This window comes from Numida meleagris, chromosome 2 (genome assembly GCF_002078875.1).
Source record: "Numida meleagris isolate 19003 breed g44 Domestic line chromosome 2, NumMel1.0, whole genome shotgun sequence".
NCBI classification, from domain to species: Eukaryota; Metazoa; Chordata; class Aves; order Galliformes; family Numididae; genus Numida; species Numida meleagris.
In genome coordinates, this window is record NC_034410.1 from 74,586,597 (window position 1) to 74,600,480 (window position 13,884).

Here is a 13,884-nt window from a genome sequence, read left to right on the forward strand (position 1 = left end):
TGTGAAGGCTTGAACTAGGTAATCATATACGTGATCAATTCCCTAGATCACAGATCTAGCAGACTCTACAAGTTCCTTGCAGCCCTTTAATTCAAGACCATACAGTAACACTGGGTGTTCCACTACAGAGTCATCAATTTCTTCATGAAAATACTTTGAGAGTCTTCTATTAATCTCCCCCGTGCCACTGGGACACCTCTTACATTACTTTGCAGTCTGGGAGGTTTCTCATTCCCAGTCTCATGAGGAAGGCGAATTTTTGTAACAGATCACGAAAAATAGAAAAAGTTGTTCTTATGTGAGTCATTATGAGACATATTAATGCAATAGATTCCAGCAGACTTCTGTGAGGTTGTCAAGTCTCATAAGATAAGTACTATTACCGTCTAGTGCCATTTTATCAGTGCAAAAGCTAAGTAAACAAGCAAACAAAAAATCCACCTGTTTCAGTGCTTTGCCCACAGCATCACAAATTCACCAAAGGTTAGGCACTTACCAGATAAAGACCTCAAAATGTACCACTTATTGTGAGGAAAATAAAATTTCAATTTTCTTCTCCGGGAAAGTAAGCCTTACTACGATATACTATTTATACACGTGTCAAACAATATACAGAGAAGTATTAGCGCAAGGTTATCATCAAACATTCTCATTAATCATCAAATGTATGATAAAAGTATGGATTTAATCTTAGTTGAAATGAACTTCAAATATGTGACTTGTATCCGCATATAAATAGGGACCGTTAATGCAAATTTAAAAGACTGCTTCAATATTAACAATAGATGAAATTTCATTAGGTTCTCAAATCAAAGTCGTTCCTTCCTTTCTCCAAATGGAAGACTTTATCTAAAAAAAAGTTCTTTTCCATTTCTATTTATGGGACCACACTTCCAAGAGGTATGAAATCACCCTCGTTCTCCCAGCTCAGGGCGCAATTACTCCGTACCTGCTTGACCTCCGCCTGCAGATGGCGCAGCTGCACGCACTGCTCCAAGTGCTTGCGGTGCTGCTCGGCCGCTACGTCCAGCTCCTGCTGCTTCTCATGGAGAAACTCCAGCAGATCCTGAACGCGAGTTGCCATGTCTACGTCCCTGTCACAAAGCAGCTCAACACCTGTAAGCGGACAATCATTTATAATAGAGTTAAGGCTTTCTAAGACATACAAGGCCATTTCCACTGTTTTAAACTTACTTTTCCAGCTCTCTCTCAAAACGTAACTTCGAGCATTTGCTTAAATAAGCATGATTTTTTTGCACTCTTATGCAAATACAAAATTATTATTACTACTTTTCTTTTTTTCTTTTTATGTTTTAAAAGCCTGAGATTTAGCCTAGGTAACTGCATACAGGTATAAAAACATCAGCTGAAGGACCGTAAGAAATCAGAAAGGAAGATTTGCTAATGGAAGCTGAAAATTGTAACTTAGTGAAATTGCTCTGCTTAACTATACAGTTAACTCCTTACCATTTACTCTAATGACATCCTGAGTGGAATCTCTTTCTTAGAATAGCAAATACTTTCAGGCGTTGCCAACTCCTACGTAACAATTACATAGCATAATGACAACATAAATTCACCAGTGCTACCAAATGATTTAAGTACAAAGAAAAAACCAAATATCCACACTTCTCCAGTTTACATTTAATCAGCGTATCTGCCATTTTCAGACACTCCACGGAGAGTCAACTGGGTAATTCTAATAAAACCTTATGAAGGAGCCATCTTACCAGATGCCTGCACTTCGTTGACATACTGCAGCAGATCCTGTCCTTGGTGGATGACATCAAAGGTCAAATTATTCATGGTCAGGGCTTTGTCTGCATGATGCTGGAGCCTTTGTTCTGCTATTGTAAGATCTTCAGTGTCAAAGTCATTCATTTGCTGAGAGAGCTCATCATTCCAAGACTCGAGGTCTGAAATTATCTGAATGAAAAGGAGGAAGACAATATTCACTAACCCATTACACGATGTGCGTTTATTTCCAATGTTGCATTTAAGGTGGAGTCACTTGTTGATTCAATCCACTGATTAGGATTGATGTCGTTCAGACATGGGTCATCTTCACATAGGTTTTCAATTTTGGCAAGCAATCCAAAAGAATGTATTCGATAACCACAACACCTCTCCTTCAACCAGTGTGTGCCTTCTCAAAGTCCCCAACACCATGGGTATTCTGGCACTGCTTGAAGTATCTGCTCATCAATGCATCACTTATGAAACACATTTTAAATGTTATCTCCACTTCTAAAGGAAACTGTTGACTCAAAACATCTTTTCTGTTCTTCAGACTAAACCAAGTAATAATTCATACATCAATTTCCAGCTTAACTTTCAGCTATGCCATTCTCAAGCTTTCAAAAAAAAAAAAAGTCAGCTTTACCTCTCTGTGAGAAGGAAGTGTTAGATTCTGTGAGCACAGTCAACTTCTAACAAACAATTGAGAAGTACTGCCTGTCACAAAAGGCAGGGTACTTAGTGAATGGAGCAAGAACAAAAAGTGATATATCAGAGTTAAATTTGCAAGGATAAATCATTCAGCTACACTAATTCTGGAATTTACTCTCCACCACAAAATGTTTGAAGAGGATTAAGATTTGTTGTTGTTTTGTTTTGAATTTTCTGTACAAATGTACCACAACAGGTAAGCCTTCCTTGCAAATCCATACAAGTGTGCTTTCCAAAACCTGGCTGAAAATGTAAAATACTCCTTTTAATTGGGATACAAAACAGTTTTCAAGCATAACAGATAAAGCTTACAACTTTGGTTGATCAGAATGGATTGAATGAGTTCTTACGGCACAGGTTTGATGCACCCAGTACTTATTTCAGACAAGCCTGTCTAGTTACCATTAAGCCTTTGATCAAATATATTTTTCCAAAGTTTTCAACAGAATTTTGCCACAAATTACTGCAGACCACTGGGAAAGCAAAACTGTAGATATCAAGAACCAAGACACCTTAGCGCTTGAACTGTAGTTTCAGGAGTAGGACAAATCAACATGAAGAGTGTTAATCAATGGGGAAGGGAAACACCTACTCCTATAGGAAGACACAGCAAAAAAAAAAAAAAAAAGTCTGGTGCCAAATTGGCACTAGTGGCAAAATTGCTATCTGCATAAATATCTGTTGTGAGCAGGAGTCTGTCACTACACCTTCCAAGTGGTTCATCACAGTTGTGTAGTTTAACTGTCTCAGTAACTTCAACAGAAACTCTGAGAAAATAAACCTTGGAAGAAAAATCCAGAATTTAGAAGAAAACAAAATCAAATAAACTGTACAAAGTTTCTGCAGTCAGCCACAACCTTTCTTGATTGTTTCTTTCCATTCCGCTTAAAAGGCACCATAAAAAAAATGTACCCAACAATTAGGATAGTTATTTACAAACTCTAACCCTAGTCAGCCAGCTCTACTCAAGCAGAAATAGGCAGATAAGCTCACGTTTCAGGGGTAACAGTGAAAACACAAAAGCTGATAGACAATGGATGAAAGAAGATACACAGGACAAGGCCTTCAGCTACTGCATAAAGCTTCTTTCATCTCTCCTTTGTATATTTAAAACATCACAGGCAATCTACTTAGGAGTTATGAGCGGCTTCCCCTCCAAACACACAGGCACAGGTTTCCCCTCTCACAAAGTCCTACACAACTTCCCCATTTGTTTCCCTTTTACTTGATCCACGTCCAACCTGTCTCATCACCTCTCTGATCTTCATCTCCTTTTGACTGACTTGAAATATTTCACAAACTTCCAGTCTTGCTGACAGTCCAGCCTGATAAACTGCTTACTTCCAGACAACCTCCTTTTCTGCTCTCATGCACCCAGGCCTGCTCCTCCCAGCTAATCTTCAGGAGCTCCAAAATCCTCTTTCTAGCATGTCCACACCAGAAAATGCCTTTTGGAAATTAACAATGCTGAGCAATGAAAAACTGAGTGAACTACACTTTGAAATACAAGAGAGGGTAAAGAGTAGCAAGTTTTTTTCTTATTTTTCTTGTGAAAATGTGTTGCCATAGTTTTCTTGTCTGTAAAATTATGACTTTTTTATCTTTTTCTAACACTGATCAAGCTCAATGGCTGAGACACAGTTTCTAAGTTCTGTGACAGAGCAGAATATTTCAAACTTCATAACAAGGTTCCTAGTGACGATGGTGTTACTCTTCACTGGGGGCCTCAGTCACCATGAAGATCAACAATAAGAACATGCTTTCCAGTAGCTCTCCATTTGGGATAACACTGTGTTCATTTTTCACTAAAAACAGTAGAAAACATCTAAAAGCTGCTTCCTCGAACTATTCTCTGCATTATGAAAGACCTCAGAAATCAGATTTATCATCTCATTTTCATCTAAGTCAGCTAAAAATATTCACAGATTACCTTCAAGAAATGTAGTTAAGACTTGGTGAAACAGAAAACTGTGTGTTAATGAAGGTTGCAAAACTCCAGTGTCTTTGAGAACATAATCTTTTGCTGACTTCCTAAACACAATTGAAAAATGGATTTGATCTAATGGGGCTCATTTGTGTCACTGTTTTAAACACAAACCCAATCTACCACCCCTCAGAGCCCAACAACTTACCTATCTTACTATCAAGCTGAGTGAAAATAAAGCAATCAACATTGCAAACTTATGTACCATAAGAGATTGCTGGAGTTAAGCTTCAGGGTTTTTTTATATTAATTATATGTTTTACTTTAAGTAGATTAGAGTCACCAGGTTCTCTCACACTATCCTAGGATTCGCCTGATAAAAATAACAGGTAGCTGTAAGAGATCAACACTGTGTGCAACTTCAGCTAAGAGGCTTCACTGATACTGTATCCAAAGAACAACAACAACAACAACGAAGAACAATAGCAAGAATGGTAACTTGTTCCCATATTATTTCATGGGGTTAAGATCATGGCCTACGCTTTGTTTAAAGTAGTTTGAAAGACTCTGTACAACAGCATGATATTCCCTGTCCCCTTTAAAAGATGAGGAAACCTATGATTCAAATAAATAATGCCAGCATGGTCCCACGTCCATTCAAAAGATAAGAAGTCATAGTGCACATCACAGCTGGGGTTCCTAACAATGGCAGAAGCCCTCACATTCTTTCAGCAGTAATTAAGTGGCTCAAGATGATCTGTTTCAGCCATTAGGAACACACTGTGTAAATCTCAAACTTACTGAGTGCCAAGTTAAGGACAAAAATAACATGTTAAGCCCAGCCTGCACTCTTCAAGGCTTCTCCTGCACGTTCTGCTTTACAAATGACACTTTGTTTTTAAAGTAGGAGCCTGCTATGAATGCTTTATCAAGACAGTTAGCATTAATTAAACAGAACAAAAGTGAATAACTAGTAGACAGCTAGAGTAACAATCATAAATTAATACTGCTCTCAGGAAATGGACAACTCACAAAAAACAGGGCAACTACTTACCATAGACTTTGTTCAAGAAGTTCCTAGTGCAGAGTCTGAGCGGCCTGACATACATTTTTATTTGCTAAAACCTAGGGAGCACTGGTAGGAAATAAGGCAGGGTATAACACAGAAGAGATGCAGACTCTTGTACCAAATGGGAAAAAAAAAATAAAGAACCACAAGTCTGTTCTCAAAAGAGTCTAACTGCATTCCGTATAGTAACTAAATGCTAACCAGGACCTGGAAAGTATTGTGCGCTGAGGAGAAAGAAAAAGGGTGAATTGAAAAGGGAGAAGAGTCAGGTCTCTGTGATCCAGCACTCTGCATCCTTGCCTGTTCAGCTGGATGACTTCACAAACATCTTCTAAGCACGGTCCAAAAATAGAGTACAGATAAAGCTGTGAGTTGGAAAGTGTGCAGTATGCTTTGTGTGGAGCCCTGACATATGCATAGAGGTATTTAGGAGATGTACAAGTGAAAACAGAAGAGAAACAAACATGTTTTAGGCTGCATTCATTGCCAGCAGAGCTACCTTGTTGCTGACTAGGTCCATACACAGCCTCCTTATGCTACAAGTACTTCTTCACTCTAACGTGAGACTCCTTGTGTACATTATTTTGCACCTTCCCGCCTTAAGTTAATACAGGCATTCAAAATAGAGTCCTTCAAGGACCTCACGACAAACTGCAAGGATAGAGAAGGTTAAGTCCATATGCTAAGAACAGGGGCAAAATGGAGATGTTGCTGCAGTTACACCAGTATCAGAAGGGCAGGAGAACCTGGGTAGTTACAGGGTAAAAGACAATAACTGAAAGAAAGAATATTTCACTACTGAAGGAAAGAAAAGGGACAAAAAGAGGATGAGTAACCCTGGCAGCAAATCTCACCACTGTCCCCAGGAGCGCAGCTGCACAGTATGAACCTGCAGTGCCTTAAGGGAGCCCTTTGTTCCATTTTAGATTGCGTCATTCTGCAAACAGTAAGACAAGCTAGAAACACCACTTGCCCTCCAGAAAAACTGTCTCCTCAGGAAACACCTCTAAGTGAGTTTCCACTACAGCCAAGCCTTAGTTTACTGGGCAGAGGAGGTCAAAACAAGGTCTGCAAGTTCATAGGTGGTATCTGGCTCCTTCTCACTATCATGTTACTTCAGCTGAGCTTTTGCTTTCGCACAGCTGACCTGGAACTACTCCTCACATTTCTTCCCGGAAGTTTTCAAACAGATGTCTGCCTTCAGGGAGAGTGAAAAGAGAAGCATGCTTTACTGAGGAAGCAGAGACAGCAAAGCAATCAACATTTTGCTGAAGATGCTCAGCAGCCAGGATTAGCACAACCCAGTTTCTTCCTGGGAGGGCTCCTTGGCAATCCTAAGTAAGTGACATTTTTTCTGTTCCCAAGCCATATAAACAAAACACATAACTCTTTTAATATAGTAACTGGTGCTTAGCTTTATGCTGGATAGGCCAAAATGTGAAGCATGCCAAGTGTCAGGTTTAGAAAAAGCAAGACCTGCGAAGTTAAGATACACAGCTTTCCACTGTAAAATCTCATGGACATCACCAAACAATACAGACAGAAGTACTACTATCTACGTGACACTATCCTGTACTGAAGGACTAGAACACATCCGCAAAGCAAGGCTTTTGCAACTAGCTGTCTGGTATTATGCAATTCTGGTTTAGGCAACCCACAACAAAGAGCAATCACCTTAATCATCAGCTTCACTGAAACTTTGAACATAGCTCTTTCTTTAATTTTCTTAGTATGCCTTGCACCCTGCAGCTGTCATTTCCTCGATTCCAAGAATATCATACAGATGCCACCAAACACTGAATCAAAGAATCACATAACAGAATGACAGAGTGGATTAGGTTGGAAGTGACCTTAAAGATGATCAGTCTCCAACCTCATGCTGTGGACAGGGCTGCCACCCACTGGAACAGGCTGCCCAGGGCCCCGTCTAATCTGGCCCTGAACACCTCCAGGGACAGGGCATCCGCAGCTTCTCTGGGCAGCCTGTGCCAGTGCCTCACCACCCATTGGAGATCACTTTTGCACTGACTGTAAAAATGCTGATCATCTTATAAAAGGGGGTGCCTTTCATGTTCCTCCACACACATCAGTCAGCCAGTTGATTATTACAATCACAATTCTCCCAAGCCTTTCCCTTCCATACTCAAGACAGCTACCCCCACATAATCTAAGTAGCAAAGTCCTTGCAGACTAGTTTCACCTCCGCAATGTGAATACCAAAATAGAGAAGCTTCTTCGTCTTTGTCTACACTGAAGTTATTATTACTGTGGAGTATACAGTCTCACTTCCTCCAAGGGCACAAATCAAGGAACTGTGTCTGCCTATGCCTGGTCTGCCCCCGACAATTTGCTTAACTAAACTAGAATCCAGCAATGGTATTTAATCCTGATTTTAAGGGGAATAAAAATAACCTTAAAAGCTATCACTTCTGATAATTGTCTCTTTGCCCTTAAACCATCTGTACCCAATCAACAGTTGTGGCTTTTACTTATGCACAAGGGAAGGTGTAAATTTAGTAGCTCCTATAAAATTATAATTACTGGTTTCCAGAATGTCAAGGTAAGCCATCGTATAGCCAAACAAGATCACATTTCAGTGGATAACCATTAACCTTTTGAAGCATCACCTCAGTTTCAATCACTGTGTACAGCATTCCATGTTTTACAGAAGTTGTATGATCAACTTAGTTGAAATTTTATAAAGTAATTATATAACATAAGCTCCATGTGGAGTTTCATGTTCGTTTGCATGCACGTCTCTGCACACAAACAGAATCTATGTTGATATAGCTGCAACCCTCCTCCAAAATCTGTACAATCCAAAAACTGCCTGAAGTTTTGCAGGCGTGTGGCACTATTTTTTTGATATTTTCAGGGACAGAAAAGATTCTTATTTGACAACTGGAGAGAAGGTGAGAGCAAGGGAGATTCTGTACAACATCCCCAAAGAATTTCGAACAACACTTACAGCTGTCAACTGAAAAACATGCTGCTGATGTGGAAAAGAAGAGTGATATTACTACAAAGCAACAGTTTAGAGTTTTTGTACTAAATCATCTTGCATGTCTTGTAAGTCATATTAAGTGTAGTCATGCTAGTTATATCAAGGTACCTTGATATTCAAACTACATTTGCCAGACGAAGCAAATGGTACGTTATGATTTTACATGTGACACATGACAGTTGCTTAAATGTGCAATGGGAGGAAATCAGAGCTGGAATTAATATCAAAGGGCCAAGCTCCGCTCTATTCTGAGACTTTCACATACAAGACAAAAGTCTTAGTTCAGGCGAGGAAAAAGGTTTATCAGTCACTTGTGTCATGTGCCAGTGCAACTACAGAACCATCTCAGCATAAACGTTCCTCAACAACTAGAGAAGAATTGCTGTGCAACTTCAAGAGCAGACACTTACATCTATTGCATCTCTTTCAAATATGCGGAGCTGCAGAAACAGCTCCAGCTTGATCTTGCGCTCTTGAAACAGCTCCTCCATCTGAGACTGGGCTTCATCCAGCTGCTGCAGGACTGTCTCTATGTGGTTGATTGAGCTGTTATGGGGGGTCTTGTTACTAGAAATGGCTGAATCCCTATTCAAAGCAGAGATGGGAGAGGAGAGGGAAGACAGTTATTAAAAAAAGAAAACCACACAGTTTGGATGATACAAATGATCACGAAATATAGGGCTTTTTAAAGAAAAGGTTAGTGATAATCATATTACATGCAAGTTAAGTCTTTACATTTTGGTAATAGAAGTCAAAATTATGTTTTAATACTTGAAAAAGCATTACAAAATATGATTACTTTCATTTTTTGACCACTTCAACATTTAAGGACATTCTGCTTACAGGAAGAGTAAAGTTTAAAACCAGAGAGAAGCTCTTTCTCTGTGAAAAGGAAGTGGCATATGATAACTATTTACTTCACTGGATCTTCCTGGCAGTGAAAAATCAATATAAGATATTAAAAAAGAATTAGCAAGTATTTTACTGTAGTACAAAAAGCCTATAAATTCAGGTATATTAGCATCAAATCCCATAGCAAATTGGAGATGTACCAGTGCAGATGTGTCCCAAGTTTATTTCGATTATTGCTGAACAAATGGACTGCAAACTGATGGTCAATACTACAAAAATGTAACACATTAGACTGCAAAATAATTTCAAGAGTCTCTTTATGAGAAGTCCACTGCTCAGAACTCAAAACACTGTGGAGCCCTGCATGCCAAACTACAAAGGCATACAATTGCTCCTATTACAAAGGTAGCTTATGTAAACAAAGTCTCCTTCTTATGAAGGTAGTGTTTATAAACTGAGCTTCCTGCAAACAGAGAGTTACAGACCATCAGTACAGAATGAAACATAATAGCAGTCTTAATATTTACAAATTTTATTTATAGGTCAGAGCATGTAGGCATTATCTCTGCTCTCAAAATAGAAACTAAGCCTTGCAGAATAACAGAGGTATGCCAGAAGAGATTTAAATAAAAACCTGCTTTACCTTAGTTGCTGTATGAGATCTTCACCTTCTTTTATGACATTGACTGTAACCTGCAGAGTGGTCTGCTGTTGCTGACCAAAACGTTTAATCAGGTCTTGGACAGCCTCCACAGACTCTGCATAGACATCATCAAGCAGTTCTTTCTGCAACTCTTCAAGCCATGTCCACAGCTGAAGGAGGAAAAAAAAAGAAAAATAAACACCAGAATCAGGCAGTCACTGTTTCAAATCAATTCGCTTGGACAGGAGAAAATGGTTGGGAAGAAACAGGATTTGTTTCTCTTCATAGAAAAATCCCATCTTCAATTTAATCAAAATGAGCCTTTGCTTCAAATAAGGTTTTCATGTCCTGGAAATACCAGGAAAGCTTTATCCGTGTTGCTAAGTCACCCTTTCTTTCTCATTTTCCTTCTACAGCACTGAGTGTATCCGACTGAGCGGCAGAGAGCTCATAGCGAGAATCCCATCTGCAGCTCTGCGAGAAAAGTCACCAGGAGGGAAATGCTATGGTAACACTCCCTGAGAGAAGGAAGGAAGGAAGGAAGGAAGGGAGATGTATTGTAGCCACCATCAAATTTACACTGCCAGGCTGACACACGCACACAGATAACATGACACTTTTCAGTGGCCTTCAGAAAAAGGAAAAGGCATTTCAGAAAACAATATACAAAGAGAAATCTGACGTGACAAGTTATTTTTCTATCATGATCTCTACAGCTATGTGCTTACCCTGTTGTTCTCAATTTCATGCTATTACAACAAAAAAACATTACAAGTAATTACACCAACTTTTTTGGCTTTGTTTTCCCCACTTAACACACCCACTTATCCCCATTCAGAACTGCCCACATACTGCAGTTCACGGAAAAATTTCTAGGTATAGGCTAGCAAGGTATCATTACCAGACATCTGGATTCCACTGAGTTCTTTCCACAGTTTTATGAAATAAACTGTTGCATCCTAAGCTCTGTGTGGAAATTATTCACCAACAAACCATCAGACACCTATTGAGCAAATGATAAAAACACACTGCTTGAAGAGGGCACACGCCTGTCCCCTGCATCACTCCTGTGTGCTCTTACAGCACAAATGGAACAGCTACTCTCACAGGAAGAAGCCAAATCAGGTCCCTCCTCTCTATTTTACCATCACGTCTCAAGCTCTGACTTCCAAGAACAAGGATTGAAATCTCCTTTTTATCCTGAAAGAAGAATTCTGTTCTGATTGACAGTATTAAGATCTTTTGTCTTCATTTGAATATGTCTTTAAACAATTTGAGATATCAATAGGCTTTGTTAACCTTGAAACTAATTAAAAGTTAACAATTAAAATGCAGTCAATAAGCAATCCACATGGCTTAACTTCAAAGAGTTAGACAAATGCTTTATTTCTTTGCTTAACGTTCTCTAGGAAATACTCATTTCATGATTTTGTCCGTATAACGTTCTGATCACAAAGGTAACTACCAATGGTGTTACGATAAAATAGAACATTCAATGAAGAACTATAAGTTTTGATTAATAAGTTCCATTACACCTTTATTTCAAAATCAAATGCTAAGTTTTTGTTGGAGGAGGTGTTGGTGTTTTGTTTATTTGTTTTGTTTGCTTGTTTTTAATATCTTAAATCCTTGCATGCCTCTTCAGTTAGGTTTTTAGTGTAGCTATGGCTACATTTTCAAATATTGGGAAAAGTTAATGATTTCTAACCAAACTCTTCTCTACAAATTTACTAAGAAGAAAAACATCCCAAACCCTCCAAAACCCAGAACCGCCTATTTGTACATACTCGGATCTTCTGACTACTTATATGCTTCACAAACAATGCCTGTCACACATTTGAACGCAATTCCGTAGTCATAAGCACCACGAGCTCAAATCACAGCAGTCCCTCTTATTAAAAGGAGCACAAATCAATGGAACTTAACAAGTGTATCAAAAGCACTAGTCAACATTCATCCCAGCACAACTCACTGCAACATTAAAAAAAAACAAATCTTTTCAAATGCATACTTAGAAATGCAAATTTCACTTCAAGACAAATGAAACTTAAGATCAAGAAGTCTGACAGTACAACTTGCAAACTGTACTCAGATTTCAAAGGCCAGAAGACATGTTTTTATTCCTCTCTTAGTTTATAAACTATGTCTGAACCATGGAAACAGGTCACTGTGTACAGATCTTCCAGGGGAGCTGCTGTGTGCATACAGTTCTTGCAACTTGCAACTGTAAATATACACCTGAGAGAGTGTAACACTTGATGTTGACTATGGATCTAATGCATTTGGCACTAGCTAGAAGAGCTTACCCCATGCTTATTGCACAGTCTACAAAAGGCCCAATTTACAGAGATGTTTATCAGAGAGAGATCAGAACTGAAGTTATTTTGGGTCTCTTGAACTATATCTAGTTTGCCCCTTGGCACCCTTACACCTGTGCTGCAGCTCAAGGAAGGTCCAAGAACCACTCTGAATTTTTCCACTATGTCTTTTCAGCTGAGCGTTAGGTCTCAGTTGTACAGGGGAAAACTCACCACTGTGATTCTTATTCTTCACATATGCTTGAGTCACCTCTGTGACTAAGGTGAGTAGAGCTGGCAGGGTCAATTTTGCACTGGTGATGTACTTTGCCTGGGAATATTTCCCTTAAAGCTCACTCTGGGTACTGGAGACCAAGCCGGCACAGAAGAAGCAGACTTTTCATTCTACATAGCCAATCCAAAGCATGACCACCTACCTGGAGCAGAAAGACATGGGTGCTAGCATAATGAACGTCATGCTGGTTGGCTTGGTGCCTGGCTGCCAGGAACAGAGAACCAGTTTCTCAGTGCAGAAGCAGCACAGCACAACTGTAAACATGGTATCCTGGCCCCATGGAGCCAAGGAGCTCAGAAATACACTGCCTATTTAATTAGCCAAATCACCCGCTGCTTGCACAGAAAAGGCATTTTACAAATGTGCAGAAAGAATATGATAGTAATTAGCATGCATTACTTGTCTAGCTGTGACTCATACACTGTTGAAAGTGGAACAATTTAAGCCATTTCTGAAGTGAACAGCCAGTTCTGAACTGAACAGTTTCATGACACTTCTACAGCAAAAGTTATTTTTTCTAATACATTACCAGGTAAGCTTTTAACACTTTTCCACTAAGCAAGTTTCTGACAAACAGTTTCCCTTGAAAGCTAATCTTCATCTGATGCAGTTCATCCACAAAAGTTAGAATAAAGCCACCACAGATGAACAGAACTGTCAGGTTATCAAAGCTGGATATAAATGCCTGCCATTTATTAAGATGAGTTTAGTTCACAGTGGGTGGGGAATAGTGAGCTGGCTTGTATACAACTTTAAAACCAAAATGAGCACTAGGTATACTGCAAATTACATAAACTACCTTGTTTTCAGATACACAACTAAGGGTGAAGACAGAACAAGTTTGCACAGTAAAACCAAAAGAAGCCAAACAGTTTACTGGGAGAACAGAGGCTGGAGCTTACCCATGCACGTTTATCAGTGCAGAACTACAGATTTTATACTACAATGATTTTCTGAGGTAATGAATTATTCCATCCAATAGTGAAAGCAACAAGAATCTGGCAGGAAAAAAAACCTTCATCATTAAAAAACCTCTAACTTTCATAGAATCATAGAATGGCTCGAGTTGGAAGGGACCTCAAGGATCATCAAGATCCAACCCCCCTGCCATAGGCAGGGCCACCAACCTCCAGATCTGGTACTAGACCAGGTTGCCCAGGGCCCCATCCAACCTGGCCTTGAACACCTTCAGGAATGGGGCATCCACAACCTCTCTGGGCAGCCTGCTCCAGCACCTCACCACTCTCATAGAAAAGAACTTCCCTCTGATATCCAAACTAAATCTTCCCTCCTTCAACTTAAAAGCATTCCCCCTTGTCCTCCCATTATCTACCCTTGAAGAGAGTTGACTA

The 13,884-nt window shown here is 39.5% G+C and overlaps 1 protein-coding gene across 4 annotated transcripts in view; it reads right to left on the bottom strand.

The window, feature by feature from the left end:
• Positions 1-13,884, bottom strand: part of TRIO (trio Rho guanine nucleotide exchange factor) — a 242,915-nt gene that overhangs the window by 109,322 nt on the left and 119,709 nt on the right. For all 4 annotated transcript variants that reach the window (XM_021385426.1, XM_021385427.1, XM_021385428.1 and 1 more), the window contains 4 exons: positions 9,941-10,110; positions 8,856-9,030; positions 1,731-1,926; positions 950-1,116 (listed from right to left, as the gene is read on the bottom strand). In XM_021385426.1, coding sequence (XP_021241101.1) covers positions 950-1,116; positions 1,731-1,926; positions 8,856-9,030; positions 9,941-10,110 — 708 coding nt within the window. The remainder of the gene's footprint in view (positions 1-949; positions 1,117-1,730; positions 1,927-8,855; positions 9,031-9,940; positions 10,111-13,884) is intronic.